Raw genomic sequence first — 15,886 nt, 5'->3', positions numbered from 1 at the left:
ACAAAGTCATTATTTTTGTTCAAAGGCATTTTGGCAGGATGTAAGATGAATAAAACACTGCTGTCATGCTTCAGTCAAATTACAAAACACATGATGGATTTTCTACATTGTAACTGCTATATACTTCGAAAAGACTTGTAGAAACCTCAGAAAATTGTGTTGTTTTTTAAACTTGTGCAACTTAAAGTAAATCACGTTTAAAAATTTCACCTAATATCTACAAGCCTACATTTTGTGCAAGTTCACAATTCTAAAACAACAAAATTCTTAATTAACTTTTCTTTTGAACTTGCAACAATTGGAATATTGCAACAATTGGATCGTATGGAAGATCGCAACAATTGGATCTTATGGAAGATCGCAACAATTGGATCGTATGGAAGATCGTAACAATTGGATCGTATGGAAGATCGCAACAATTGGATATTATGAAAGATCGCAACAATTGGATCTTATGAAAAATCGCCACAACTGGATCTTATGGAAGATCGCAACAATTGGATCTTATGGAAGAATGTTAAAAGTAAAATCTGAGATGGTGACCATCCAACCCATGGAATGACCTAACTTCTTGTGACCTCAAAACCCTCATTAAGAAGTCGTTTTCAGGTTTTTTACACCTGACAAACTGAAAGAGATGTAAGTAATCATTAATTGCTGTTTTGTGCCCCATTTACATTATTTTGAATCTTTCCAGTCACTTTCTTTATGCTAATTTCCAAATTTTTCTGTGAGCAAAACAGTGATGATATCTCCAACATGGAGCTTTAGCGTTACAGCATGAAAGTTTAATTTCTGATAATACGACATAGGAAGACCGTATGCCTTTGTTGTTAACATTCGCGGATGTCGGCAGAAAACAGTCAGTCCCACTGACAAAGATATACATGTAAAGATAAGATATACATGTATAAGCAATTGTTTACATATTACCCCTGGTCTTACTGCCTATAGGAAGAACAGCCGGTCAGCCAACTCAATCCGCGGCTCTTTGTGCAGGCTTTGGCCAACAAGGAAAGACAGCTTGTGAGCGTAGAGGCAGGGGGCCGGTACACGAATGGTTCCCTGCAAAGCAACAGAAGAAACAGACAAGATGAGTACGGAACTAGACCACTGAACTCTATAATTACTGTACTGTCTTTATGACATTGCACATACTGAAGCAGCAGTCTGCCATCTTTGTTCCCTCATAATGTGTCTTATAACATTGCATGTACTGAAGCAGCTGCCTGCCATCTTTGTTCCCTCATGACATGTCTTATGACATTGCACGTGCTGAAGCAGCCGTCTGCCATCTTTGTTCCCTCATGACGTGTCTAATGACATGCGCATATTGAAGCAGCCGTCTGCCATCTTTGTTCCCTCATGACATGTCTGATGACATTGCACGTACTGAAGCAGCCGCCTGCCATCTTTGTTCCCTCATAATGTGTCTTATAACATTGCATGTACTGAAGCAGCTGCCTGCCATCTTTGTTCCCTCATGACCTGTCTTATGACATTGCACGTGCTGAAGCAGCCGTCTGCCATCTTTGTTCCCTCAAGACATGTCTTATGACATGCGCATATTGAAGCAGCCGTCTGCCATCTTTGTTCCGTAAGGACCTCCAGTTTTCCTCCCTCCGCAAAAATCAACACTTTGGATCTCTTGCTGTGCTCCGTGGTCAGACATGGGTCATACGGCGGCTGCGTATAAGGTGCCTTTACATGCCTTTGGCTAGACCACATTGTAGCTACGTCCTTTGCAATTCAGCTCATGCTGCGAGTAAGGACGATTAGCCCCCCATATATACAGGATAGTCACAGTGCTTTGGAATGCCATTCATAACTTGCCCCGCTCCTTACCGGCCAATTGAAGTACAGATGGGTGAGCTTGTAGGTCAGGCTTTGCATGCTGTCTGGTGCCAGACCCGAGTTGTCCCAGATCACATTGTAACTGGTTGGAGTGACCGTGCCCTGGCGTACAGACTGACTGACAAGGAAGAAGTCGTATCTGTGGACACAAAATGGAGACTGGTCAGAGTGATAGAAATGGCGCGCTGTTCTACCGAAGGCCAAGCAATTTGCCCGTTCCAAACAGGCACATTTTGAACGGGCACTGCACTAGCAGTCTATAATAACAGAACAAACTTATGATTTTCAGAAGTTTTTAAGTTTTTGTTAGTTACAGTGTACAGGGATAATAATTTGTTTTCTGTTTTGATGTTTTTCCAGTGAGTTGTTTACTTACAAGTCTGGTTTGGTGACCACCGAGTCGATCACCGTTCCTGGGGATGGGTTCACGAGATTTCCTTGATTCAAGGAGCAAAATCTATTGTTGATTCGCTTCTTAACGACGACCACAGCGCACTTAGGGCTGTACACAAACAATAAAAGACAACATTTATTGGCACAGTCTTGTCTATCATGACTTGAGACACTAGTAAATGGCACTTCTATGTCAAAAAGCAAAATGTGAAAGATTCAAAACGAAAAAATATAATTTGAGGCAACAACACAGATATACCATGTAACATATTTTTTTGGCAGATTTGTATCGAGTCCTAATTTTGTGACTTGAATTGAGTCAAGTAATTTTAAAGAAGTGACTCGAGTCGCGTAGAGTCGAGTCATTAGGTTGAAAATTTCAAAATAAAACTTGAAACGAAGAATAATAATGTGAATTCTTTTAAGGTGTAGTCTACGTGGATCAAAGAGAATAAAAAACACAGAAAGTAAAAGACGACAAGATCGTCGCATCATGACAAACCATTTCCACATTAGAAAAAATGTGCATGATTGATTTTCCTTGAAATCAGTTAAATTTGTTTTTGATATGCCTTATTTGAACACAAATCATTTCAAAACTTTTTTGAAAATCAAACCAATACTTGCCAGGGATAAACTTAAGATTCCAAGCTTAAAAATTATATACAAATTATTGCAGTACATGCTCCAAAGTGACGCTAGAGCCTCGCAAAAATATGTTGCGGCATTTGGGGACGCGCTGTAGTTTAGTCCATCACAAACAACGTCACAAGCAACGTCACAAGCTATTCAAACGAACTCTACAAAAAACATTCCAATATCACTATTTATGCTGTTACCTACGACTGGGCTTGTGTGATGGACTGGCGATGGACTCAACTACAACACCAGTGAGAGTGCTCAACCTACCTATAGTCTGTTCCTATCATTCTGAAGGTATCAATCACTTGTGGTAGTTCATACTCCACCACAGCCGGCAGTTGCCCATCGCCGACGCCATCGCGATAGATGATGACTCTCTCGGGCAACTTACCGTTGATTTCTTTAAACTTCCTCAATGCACCTAAACGAAAAAATATACATGCAGGGAAAGTCATGACCAGCAGCATAACCAGGGGAGGGGCAGACTGGCAGATTGCAGTGGACCTTTATCAAGCTGCCACCATTTCGGTCATGTTCCCTGTATCCAATAACAGTACTGAATGATAATGTTTTTTGTGCAAGAAGGAACCAGACTATTTTTTCCTCCAGCCTCGCTTTGGTTGTGTTGATTTGAATGGGGGAAAAATCAAGATAACCGCAACGTGATAATGGTCTATAGCATGGAGATTTGAAGCAAAATTGAGACGCTGATAGAAGCAAAGTCGGGACGGAAAAATTAAGCTATTTCACACTAACTGTCCCTCCAAGCATGTGTGCTCCATCATATACTTACTTGTCATGCAGACTTTGAGACCATCAATGAGCTCCTGTCCTGTGTGCTGGAATGTACATCGTGAAAAGTACCTGTAAACACAATAACATGGCGAGCGACAGTGGATATTTTAAAAGGTCCATAAGATCATTTTTGTGTGCAATTTTTTCCGTTTGAAGAACAAAAAAATTGCTCAAAATCTTAAAGAAAGGTGCATAACAACTAAACTCGTTGAAGCTTCAGCTCAGTGGATACGATACATTTTGAGAAAACAAAGAAAATGCATGCACAATTTGTTGGTTTCTAGTAACTGGATTCCGTAATGAAATGCACTTTAAAACACTTTTTTAAATCCCCTTCAAAAACTTTTTTTTTAAGAGTGACAAAATTTCATGCGGAATTATTTCACAGGGTTTTTGGTACGAGTCCGATCTCCACATTGAACAAGGATTTTGTCAGTAGAAGGTAGAGTAGATCATTTGCAGCTATCCAAAAAGTAACTGATGAAATTATTGTTGAAAAGCTCACATTGTTTAAAAGAGATAGTAATGGCACTAGACTCCCTGTGAAATTATTCTTTCTGGCATGCTGTCATTTGGAAGAAAACAATAAAAGAAGGCCATTTCCAAAGATGCGTCAAGTGACGCATTTTGGGAAATTTGCGTTAGTAGTTGGTTTGTAATTTGGCGAATCCATGAATGGGTTCGCGCAAGCGTTGACATGACGCACAGGCGTGCAAGGTTGCTATTATTAGTCGGTTCAGCGCATGGCATCTGTGATGTGATATTGGATTGTATCAAGCTTATCCAAGAATGATACCAATAGTGGGTGTTTACAAAGCGCACGTACCTTCCAGGTACCAGCGCTCATGGTGCTACATCATTATTACCCCTGCTCATTGGGCCCATGAAACATTCCAAATACCATCTCAGCTCCCTGGGAAGTATACAGCTCCATGCAACCTGTTAGGTGCAAGGAAGCTTATTCAACCACAATAACCATCTCTGCCCTCACAGGTACCCATTTACACCTGGGTGGGGAGAAACAATGTGTGACAAAGTGCCTTGCCCAAGGGCACACGCACACCATAACCCTAGGCTGGACTCGAACCCACAACCTGCAGAATTACCCGCAGACTATGAATGTAATGCCTGTAACCACGAGGCCACAGCACGGAATTGGGACGTGATTCAGAACAACTCCTGCAGATATTTACTTTCTGCTAGCGACACTGTCCATGCTATAAGTGATGTTGTCTGCTCCTCGTGTGTACAGCTACAGTAACCACGAGGCTCAAGTTACTAAAGCTGTGCAGCTGAATTGGCTTACGACTGCATGAAAAGTAACACTGTGAAACAATGACCAAATAGTGTACTTACCTGCTAAGGTCATGATTCATGGAAGCGACAAAGCCACCGACAGAGCGCCCTCTAGTGGCGGAGTCGTGATAAGAGTCGATTCCTACCACCATCATCAACATTTTGGACTGAAGGTAATAAATGGGAAGACAAACGGAGACAGAATGAGCTAAAGACAAAGCTATTTAACTTTTGTAGAACACCAATTCAATGTATTGCAATTAAGCATGCATCGATACATGAATTCACTGGAAAAACTTGTGTAAAAACTCAAAAACTGTACCGGTAATTGCACAAAGCAACTAACTTACAAAAAAAGTGAAACATTTACATCAAATGTAAAGGAATCTCCAGCTCTTTATTTGGCTGTGTCGATTGACAAATTTTCACAATGAGATAAAGATTTATGGTAGCACTATGTGACAGGGAGAAACTCAACGTTTTGGACAGTATGCTCTGCCCGTCGTTAGGGGACAGAGCATACTATATACAGGATATCTTCACAACTCGGAAAATGTTGCTAACAGTGAAGCAGTTTCTCACAAATGGCCAACACAGAGGAATTTGGGAGCACTTTTTAAAATTGTCTTTGCAAGTTTCTACTTGAATTAATGGTCATGTTTTAAAGGTTTCTCTGAAGCCCCTTTATAAATTGGAACATGTTTTGGTGACTCAGTTACACATACCCTAGTGTCAGTAGTGTGTCCCAGAAATTAGACTGGTCACTGATTATTTTTTTATGCAATGATAGTAAGGCCACAGTCTGGGAACCAGACACCAAATTCATCTACTGCACTTTAAGTAATAAATACATAACATTGTAATACACTTATTTTTGCCTGTAATACACTGTATTTACTGCAAAGTGCTGGGGTGCTTTGGGGCGGTACTGGGACTAACAGGTTAAGACGGCATTGACTCATGTCAAAGCCTGCCGTTAACAATGAAAATGTTTGCCAAAAATTTCTCATTTGGATACAAACATAAAATAACTGCCAACATTGACGTATTTGGGAAAAAACCTTGTTTTGAATTTCGCGTTAAAACTGTCAATATTTTTGACATGATTACAAAAAATGAATAAAGAACATTACGCTCATACATATTCACGAGATTGAATACCATTGTATGACTTACTGGAATTAAAACTGTCCACAACTCTCCCCCCATCTTGCAGTTGATTTGCATAGCAATCTTGGTAGCTACGGACATGACGGTCTGTTTCTTGTTGATAGTGCGACCCACAATGCACTGGCTGGGTACCGGTGCCTCTAGACAGCAGAACTTCTTGATGGCGTCGTAGCGATCCTTACGAATAGTTGGTAGGATACACACAACCTGGGTAACGATGGAACAAAACAGTAAACAAAATTCTGAATACTGCTGGTAAAAGTGCTTATTAGGCTTTGTGAAAATAAGGCGATGAGGCGACTGAGCATGCAAGTTCACTTCAAAAAACAGCTTCCAATGACATTTGATGGGAATACTAGCTTTTGATCATGACCAAGTCTGTCTACTTGTTCCCGTAGCAAGCGGCCGCTACCGTACAGCATATATTAGCCTGATTTGCGTACCCATTGTACTGTACTTGTAAATTGCCACAACACTGCGCCGTGCATAGTAGCCTCAACGATCCCCTTGCTTATCTGCTTGCTTAATTACGCCCCACACACACATATCTAACTTTTCCCCAACAGTCGAGGCAAAAGACAGCCTTGACGAAAAATATATGCTCACTATTATAAGTAGTTCAGGCTATGGTAAACAGTCTTCTCTCAGGGAACAAGTAGACAGACTTGGTCAAGGCTATGGGAGTACAGGCTTTCAAGTCAAAATTGAGAAGGCAGCCTTTAATCACACTCACCATCTGTGTCTGGGGACTCAAGTTCTGTCGGATGGCACGGATAAAGCTTTCAGTGCGGTCATCACGTAGCTCACATCTAAAGAACACCAAACAAATAATGAAAGAGAGAGTAAAAGGAAAACAAATAAATTCTGCACTTCAAAGCCCTTCAAGATTGGCAAAACCACTTTAGCCAATCAAGTTTGCATCCACACTTCAAAATATTTTGAGGCAATCTTCTGTGGAGTACGGAAACACTTCAAATCCCTGCACAATGTTTTGGTGTCGTTAAGCTCATGGCAAGCAGGCAGATTCATTCATGCTTCACTGCTCTCCACAGTGCAGTTTTTTGCAACTTGAGACTCGGAATCGGACTCGACCAAACTGCTTTCAAACCTGGACTCAGACTCGACCCAATTGCTTCCAAACTTGGACTCAGACTCGTTCCAATTGCTTCCAAACTTGGACTCAGACTCAACCCATTTGCTTCCAAACCTGGACTCAGTCTTGACCCAACTGCTTCCAAACTTGGACTCAGACTCGACCCAACTGCTTCCAAACCTTGACTCAGACTCGACCCAGTTGCTTCCAGCTTGGACTCCAGACTCGACCCCATCACTTCAAAACTTGGACTCGGACTCGACCTAACTGCTTCCAAATTTGGACTCAGACTCGACCCAATTGCTTCCAAACTTGGACTCAGACTCGACCCTATTGCTTTCAAACTTGGACTCAGACTCGACCCAATTACTTCCACACATGGACTCAAACTCGACCCAATTGCTTCCAAACTTGGACTCAGACTCGACCCAATTGCTTTTAAACTTAGACTCAGACTCAACTCAATTGCCTCAACACCTGGAGTTGGGCTCGGCTCAAATAACCCAACTAACTATCTTGTAAGCAGTCTTACATTAAGGGTGGTCTGGTTTCCATTCCCAAACGCGGTGCCACTGTGTTGAAGGCGTTCAGGAATTCCATGGCGTTCTTGCTATCACGCGCTGTGTAGATCAGCAGCCAGTTGTGCAGACCAATACAGCTCAGCAGATCCTTCCGCAGATCTCTGCTCCACTCTGCATTCTCCCCCAAGGAAATCTCCTGTTGATGTTTAAAGGCATATAGGATTATTTTCTTATAGGATTATTTTCTTTTCATGCATTTTGTTCAAAATTCCAAAGAAGAATATCCAAAATTTAAGCTGTTGAAGTTTCAGCTGTGGATATTACACTTTACAAGAAAAGAGTGAAAAACCATACACAACCTTTTGATAATGAAACACTATTTCGTCAATAGATCTCTTTATTTTCCAAAAAATCAGTCAATCGACTGATCCTTAGAAATCACCTACATTTCTTGATTTTTTCTAAATGACAGCAAGCCAGACAAAACAATTTTACAGATTGTTTAGTACCAGTACAATCTTTAATCCAAGTAAGCATTTCAATGATAATTCAGAAGGTTACTTTTGAGACAAATGCAAATAATCCTCTGTGCCTTTAAAGGGACACTAGGTCCTGGAACAGCCCAATTGGGCTACAAAACGTGCTTTGAACGAGATGATGTTAATCCGAAAGAACCTTAAGAAGTAGGATATATAAACATCCACACCACTATCCTTTCAAAACTGGGTGTTTTTGTGTTATTCCTACGTGCAAGAACGAAATTCGGGGTCCACTTTTGCTACCCCATTAATTGAGCTATTTGGATGCTAGTTGTGATTTCATACGTAAAGTGTTTCCCTTTTGCGGACGTTAAAGAAACGTCATTTTTTTTTTACTTTGGTGATTGGTCAATGCTGTTCCCGAGACACACAACGTGTATATCATATACTGAGAACGACACGAAAAACATATTCGTACTCCGTTGTGTGCGATGTAAACAACTGGGGATTTTTCCTCTTTTCTCGGCAACGGTAATAGTCAGGTGGCATATGGTCGGAATCGTGACTGACTGGTCCAAAGCACCAAACTTGGCAGATAGATTCTTGTAGCCCTAGAGAAGATATTTAGAAGGGGTGACACCTGAAATTCTTTTAGGAAGGGTGCTTAATTTGCATAAATCGTTAATCCCTGCCGTGTAATATATTTATTCCAATATTTGGGTATATTTTTATTTATTTATTTTTTTAAAAAGTGTATTTTGGTGATTCTACTTGCATATTCTTACTTCAATAACATTTTGTAAAACATATAAGTGACTGAATAATTAGGAGGACATAGTAAAGAACCAAAATTGCTACTATTTTACCCTAAAGTTACGCGCATTTACCTTTTCCTCATATATCAACTAGTCTTGCCAAACATGGGTATTGATGAGCTTCAAATTAACAAAGTTACTTACTGGCATAGTTACCCTAACAAAAATAAGTGGGAAATCAAGTGAAAATTGATAACATCTTGATGTTTAGCCCAAAAGACCAAAAAAGGGGAGAAAATGTGGTGTCCGTAAATTGGGCTAGTACGGGAAGGGTAACGTGGGGACTTAAACAAGTTCAACAAAATCCCCCTAAATAAGAGATTATTGTTGTTTACAATAATTTTGTCTACGCCAAAACGTTTTCTCAACAATAATTAGGGGAATTTCCTTGAACTTGTTCCAGTGTTCCATGTTAGGCAACCCTTCACCTACTTGTTAGCCTAATTTATGGACACCTCGTTTTTTCCCAGTTTTTGTTTTCTGGGCTTAATATCACAATGTTATCATTGTTCACATGATTTTGCATAAGGTTTTAATAGGGTAGCTGTACCAGTAAGCTACTCGGTGAATTTGAAGTTCATCAATGCTAATGTTTGGCAAGACTAATTGATGATATCTGCGCGCAATTTTAGGGCATAATAGTAGCCATTTTTTATCGTTACTATGTCCTCATAATTATTCAGTCACTTATATGCTTTGGAAAATGTTATTTAAGTAAAGATATGTAAGTAGAATCCCCAAAATACACTTTTCAAAAAAATAAAAAAATAGAAATATACCCAAATATGGGAATAAATATATTACACGACAGGGATGAACGATTTATGCAAATTAGGCACCCTTCCCAAAAGAATTTCAGGTGTCACCCCTTTTAAATATCTTCTCTAGGTCTATAAGAATATATCTGCCAAGTTTGGTGCTTTGGACCAGTCGGTCACGATCTTGACGAAAATTAGATCTAAGCCACCTGACTATAAGACATTAGGTTAGTTTCCTTTCAACCAGATGTTTGAAATAGGCTAAGTAAGCAATCCAAAACATGAAATTTTGGGGGATTTCAGGTACTAGTTCCCCTTTTAAGAAGCGCTCACAACGATCATTTATAAGCAAACAAAACATAGTACTGATTTCACAAATCTCATTATTCCAATGCCTGTTCTTTTTCTTTTCAAACACTTTCAGGATTTTTGCCAACTACCCAGGAAAGTTTCTACCGAATTAATGTCAGTTCAACCTTGCTCAAAGTGAAGAAAGGACTGGTATCACATATCCTGAGAAATTATTCCACCTAAAGAGGAAAAGTAACATTCAAAGTGTTCTCAAAATATAGTTATGGACACACACATATTTACGAGTGTTAGCAACAGAATCTGGTTACAAGATACAATAACTTGCACATACATTTTCTGTTTTCTCAAAATGTACAGGGTGAATAAAAAAAAACCCAAACCCAAATGTCGGCACCATTGTTCTAGTGAAGTTCTCTATGTAGCACTTCCAAAATCTAGGATATGAAAAGGTTGTGTTTAAAATTCCGTAACTTCAAAAGTACATGAGTGATTTGAATGATTCTTGTACTCAAAGAAAGCTTATGAATTGGGCTTTCAAATGCTAGATGTTGGAAGTGCACATGCAGAACTTCCCAAAAACAGACGTCCCGACATTTGGGTTTCACTTTTTTTTACCCACCCTGTATTTTATCCACTGAGCTGAAACTTCAACAGGTTAGTTTTTAGGCACCCTTCTTTAATATGAACAATTTTGTTGCTCCAAGGAAAAAAAAAAGGAAATAGAAAGTATCCAACAAACCTTTCTAGCCAATTTCACGACAAACGTTTCGTGTCGTCAAATTCACTTCGCATTCACTAAAACTACATGTAACTTATAAACTGGTCTTCAGCTCGACATCCCAATCTCTTTGTCAGACTCACATTCTTTCCCTGGTGACCGGTGAGGATTTTCTCCCGATCCATGATGCGAGCGTTGATCCTGACTGGCTGAGCTTCAAAGCTCACCTGCCACTTTTGCAGGTAAGTATTCGCCTCTTGATTCCTGAAAGAAGGTTAAGAACACAGGTCACAAATCATTATTTTCTAGGTCAGCCTGGGCCCGAATAAAATATTTTGTGATTGTGGCATTCATGTTTACCATTGGCAAGCTATGTTTTCAATTACCAGCAAAGGTCCAGTCTATGCACTGAGTATACAGTGTTTATACATCGGTGAAGGGCAAAACTTATTATTAAAAGTCCACTCTGTAAAGCATACACATTATTATGTTTCATGTCTCCAGTGTTGTGGTTGAGTCACTTGAGGGTCGAGTCCGAGTCGGAGTCTCAAGTCAATGGACCGATCCAGTAAGCACCGCCCCATGGTATTCTGACCAATCACAGCCTTGATTTATGTCCGACGTGCATGCACAAAAGTCCGTCATGCGTGCACGCGCGTATGATGCGCGCGGAAGGAAAATGCAGCGTGGCATTGGAGAGGAGCACGTGTTAATTTGCCCATGTGCGCAGTGGGAGGGGCTTACTGGATCGGTTCATTGGGTCGTGGCTGAGTCCAAATCCAAGTCCAAGCGACGAGTCATTTGATTCTAGTTCGAGTCTGAGTAACATTTATATAAAATGGATGAAATATCTATGGATCAATGGATCGGAAGAAAGCGATTGGGTCAAGTAGACATGATCACCATGGAGTCCAACCCTCTAGTTGGTGGGCGGACTATAAACAGATGGATGATGGATGGATGTGAATCAGGATTGACTCACTTAAAGTGATATGTAATATATTAGATGTTGCAGGATATAGGGAGGGGTGCATTTAATGACAAACTTTCATCATTTGAAACACCACCTGGAGTGAGATGTGGTACATTTCATGTGCTTAACGTTCTTTAGTCTTACTTAAATGCTACTTTGGGGGGGAAAAAAGAAATATGCTGAAATGGTTTGTTTTTGGTGTAAATAAATATATGATTCACTGCTCACGAGTCACAAGTCATTAGTGTCAAATCGGAGTCATGATGGCCGAGTCTGAATCCAAGCCCAAGTCTTTTGCCTATGTGACTTGAGTCGAGTCAGAGTCAACAAAATGGCGACTTGAGACAGACTTGAATCCGAGTCCTGGGCTCCAGTTCTACATCACTGGATGTCACTGAGTTTAAATCAATACACTCACACGCTGGGCAGGTTATTTTTGTGTAAAGTGCTGGCTTACTGTTAAAATGGTGCACAAAAGTTTGGCTGAATGTAGATTACCATCAATTGTTATTTAACAAAATGTTTCCGGATGTAAGGAAAAATAAACCTTACTGACCTGGGAAAGCTACCGATGAAGTTGGTCAGCTCTTTCATGCGGACGTTGGGCGTGATGCGAGTGTACACAGACAGGTCCTTCATGACGTGGAAATCACTGCGCATAGCTTCGCTGAGCCCCGTCAGGGTACACAGCTCAGGGATCAGGTGGATGTGATCAATCATTCCCCGGCGCTGATCCTATTACAATAAAAAAACACACAAATAAATCTGCCTGTGATTATTGACATGTTCCTGGTCCTTACTTTGTGGTTGACTGGTGAGTGTTGTGTACTGCCTTTATGCATGATAATGGTTTAAATAGCGCAAAGATTGTATAGTGTCGGGCCGCTGCGCGTCGTAGAGTGCGCGCAGCGTGCAATAGATCAAAAGAGATGGGACAAAAATGCAGGGTGAATGGAACCAAAAATGAATGGTTTTGACATAGGCTGTGCAATGGTTTGTTTATTTAATGCCCCTTGACCTACAATCCTCCAATCAAATGACAAGGATTTACTTGGGTGTTATATAATGCCCTTTCAATAAGATCTGAAATAACTCACCCTTTTCTTTGGATTGCTGACCAGCAGTGGCTGTCCTAGATCACTGATATTTAACCCGTACGCATCCCGGTAGTACTGGGCGTAGGTTATTTTAGTGCCGTCCAACTTGTCGAATGTGTTCATGGGATTGATATTAAAGTCGATGTCGTCCACTCGGTAGGTCTTGTTGTTGTACCTGAATGACAGCCATGCAGAATTTATTTGGTTACTTTTTTTCATCCAACCCCAACCTCTCTCAGTCCACTGATCTTATCAACCAGGCATGCAACTGGGAAGTCACAAAAAAAGAGGAAATTGAAATCTTTCCAAGACTTTGAACAGTGTTTTTCTAGTAAAAAAAAGAGGAAATCAGCTGATCCGAAGAAAAGTTGCATGCCTGATCAACTGATCTCAACCTAACTGATCCAAACAACTGATCCAAACCCAACTGATCCAAACCAGCTGATCCAAACCCAACTGATCTCAACCCAACTGATCCAAACCCAACTGATCCAAACCCAACTGATCCAAACCAACTGATCCAAACCCAACTGATCCAAACCAACTGATCCAAACCCAACTGATCCAAACCAACTGATCCAAACCCAACTGATCCAAACCCAACTGATCCAAACCCAACTGATCCAAACCAACTGATCCAAACCCAACTGATCCAAACCCAACTGATCCAAACCCAACTGATCCAAACCCAACTGATCCAAACCCAACTGATCCAAACCCAACTGATCCAAACCCAACTTCTCTCAACCCAACTGATCTCAACCCAACTTCTCTCAACCCAACTGATCCAAACCCAACTGATCCAACCCAACTGATCCAAACCCAACTGATCCAAACCAACTGATCCAAACCCAACTAATCTAAACCAACTGATCCAAACCCAACTGATCCAAACCCAACTGATCCAAACCAACTGATCCAAACCCAACTGATCCAAACCCAACTGATCTCAACCCAACTGATCCAACCCAACTGATCCGAAACCCAACTGATCCAAACCCAACTGATCCAAACCAACTGATCCAAACCCAACTGATCCAAACCAACTGATCCAAACCAACTGATCCGAACCCAACTGATCCAAACCCAACTGATCCAAACCCAACTGATCCAAACCCAACTGATCCAAACCAACTGATCCAAACCCAACTGATCCAAACCAACTAATCCAAACCCAACTGATCTCAACCCAACTGATCCAAACCCAACTGATCCAAACCCAACTGATCCAACCCAACTGATCCAAACCCAACTGATCCAAACCAACTGATCCAAACCCAACTAATCCAAACCAACTGATCCAAACCCAACTGATCCAAACCCAACTGATCCAAACCAACTGATCCAAACCCAACTGATCCAAACCCAACTGATCCTAACCCAACTGATCCAACCCAACTGATCCAAACCCAACTGATCCAAACAACTGATCCAAACCCAACTGATCCAAACCAACTGATCCAAACCCAACTGAGCTCAACCCAACTGATCCAAACCCAACTGATCCAAACCCAACTGATCCAAACCAACTGATCCAAACCCAACTGATCCAAACCAACTGATCCACACCCAACTGATCCAAACCAACTGATCCAAACCCAACTGATCCAAACCCAACTGATCCAAACCCAACTGATCCAAACCAACTGATCCAAACCCAACTGATCCAAACCCAACTGATCCAAACCCAACTGATCCAAACCCAACTGATCCAAACCCAACTGATCCAAACCCAACTGATCCAAACCCAACTTCTCTCAACCCAACTGATCTCAACCCAACTGATCTCAACCCAACTGATCCAAACCAACTGATCCAAACCCAACTGATCCAAACCCAACTGATCCAAACCCAACTGATCCAAACCAACTGATCTCAACCCAACTGATCCAAACCAACGGATCCAAACCCAACTGATCTCAACCAACTGATCCAAACCCAACTGATCTCAACCCAATTGATCTCAACCCAACTGATCCAAACCCAACTGATCCAAACCAACTGATCCAAACCAACTGATCCAAACCAACTGATCCAAACCAACTGATCCAAACCAACTGATCCAACCCAACTGATCCAAACCAACTGATCCAAACCCAACTGATCCAAACCCAACTGATCCAAACCCAACTGATCCAAACCCAACTGATCCAAACCCAACTGATCCAAACCCAACTGATCCAAACCAACTGATCCAAACCCAACTGATCCAAACCCAACTGATCCAAACCAACTGATCTCAACCCAACTGATCTCAACCTAACTGATCCAAGCCCAACTGATCCAAACCCAACTGATCCAACCCAACTGATCCAAACCCAACTGATCCAAACCAACTGATCCAAACCCAACTAATCTAAACCAACTGATCCAAACCCAACTGATCCAAACCCAACTGATCCAAACCAACTGATCCAAACCCAACTGATCCAAACCCAACTGATCTCAACCCAACTGATCCAACCCAACTGATCCGAAACCCAACTGATCCAAACCCAACTGATCCAAACCAACTGATCCAAACCCAACTGATCCAAACCAACTGATCCAAACCCAACTGATCCAAACCCAACTGATCCAAACCCAACTGATCCAAACCCAACTGATCCAAACCCAACTGATCCAAACCCAACTGATCCAAACCCAACTGATCCAAACCAACTGATCCAAACCCAACTGATCCAAACCCAACTGATCCAAACCAACTAATCCAAACCCAACTGATCTCAACCCAACTGATCCAAACCCAACTGATCCAAACCCAACTGATCCAACCCAACTGATCCAAACCCAACTGATCCAAACCCAACTGATCCAACCCAACTGATCCAAACCCAACTGATCCAAACCCAACTGATCCAAACCCAACTGATCCAAACCCAACTGATCCAAACCCAACTGATCCAAACCCAACTGATCCAAACCCAACTGATCTCAACCCAACTGATCTCAACCCAACTGATCCAAACC

The 15,886-nt window shown here is 41.3% G+C and overlaps 1 protein-coding gene across 4 annotated transcripts in view; it reads right to left on the bottom strand.

Moving 5' to 3' along the window:
• Positions 1 to 107: 107 nt before the first annotated feature.
• Positions 108 to 15,886, bottom strand: part of LOC119719483 (piwi-like protein 1) — a 35,392-nt gene continuing 19,613 nt past the window's right edge. For 3 of the 4 annotated variants that reach the window (XM_038188957.1, XM_038188958.1, XM_038188956.1), the window contains 12 exons: positions 12,917 to 13,091; positions 12,376 to 12,554; positions 10,990 to 11,110; positions 7,776 to 7,960; positions 6,884 to 6,959; positions 6,157 to 6,357; positions 5,041 to 5,147; positions 3,683 to 3,753; positions 3,157 to 3,310; positions 2,231 to 2,356; positions 1,846 to 1,993; positions 108 to 1,065 (listed from right to left, as the gene is read on the bottom strand). In XM_038188957.1, the coding sequence (XP_038044885.1) occupies positions 949 to 1,065; positions 1,846 to 1,993; positions 2,231 to 2,356; positions 3,157 to 3,310; positions 3,683 to 3,753; positions 5,041 to 5,147; positions 6,157 to 6,357; positions 6,884 to 6,959; positions 7,776 to 7,960; positions 10,990 to 11,110; positions 12,376 to 12,554; positions 12,917 to 13,091 (1,660 nt within the window). In that variant the 3' untranslated portion in view covers positions 108 to 948. Of the gene's footprint in view, positions 1,066 to 1,845; positions 1,994 to 2,230; positions 2,357 to 3,156; positions 3,311 to 3,682; positions 3,754 to 5,040; positions 5,148 to 6,156; positions 6,358 to 6,883; positions 6,960 to 7,775; positions 7,961 to 10,989; positions 11,111 to 12,375; positions 12,555 to 12,916; positions 13,092 to 15,886 lie in introns of those variants that run through there. The other variant, XR_005269946.1, reaches the window with a different exon arrangement.

This window comes from Patiria miniata, unplaced genomic scaffold (assembly GCF_015706575.1).
Source record: "Patiria miniata isolate m_02_andy unplaced genomic scaffold, ASM1570657v1 HiC_scaffold_8, whole genome shotgun sequence".
NCBI classification, from domain to species: Eukaryota; Metazoa; Echinodermata; class Asteroidea; order Valvatida; family Asterinidae; genus Patiria; species Patiria miniata.
The sequence above is the reverse complement of the archived record's forward strand: the minus strand, read 5'-3'. Positions and strand labels throughout refer to the sequence as shown.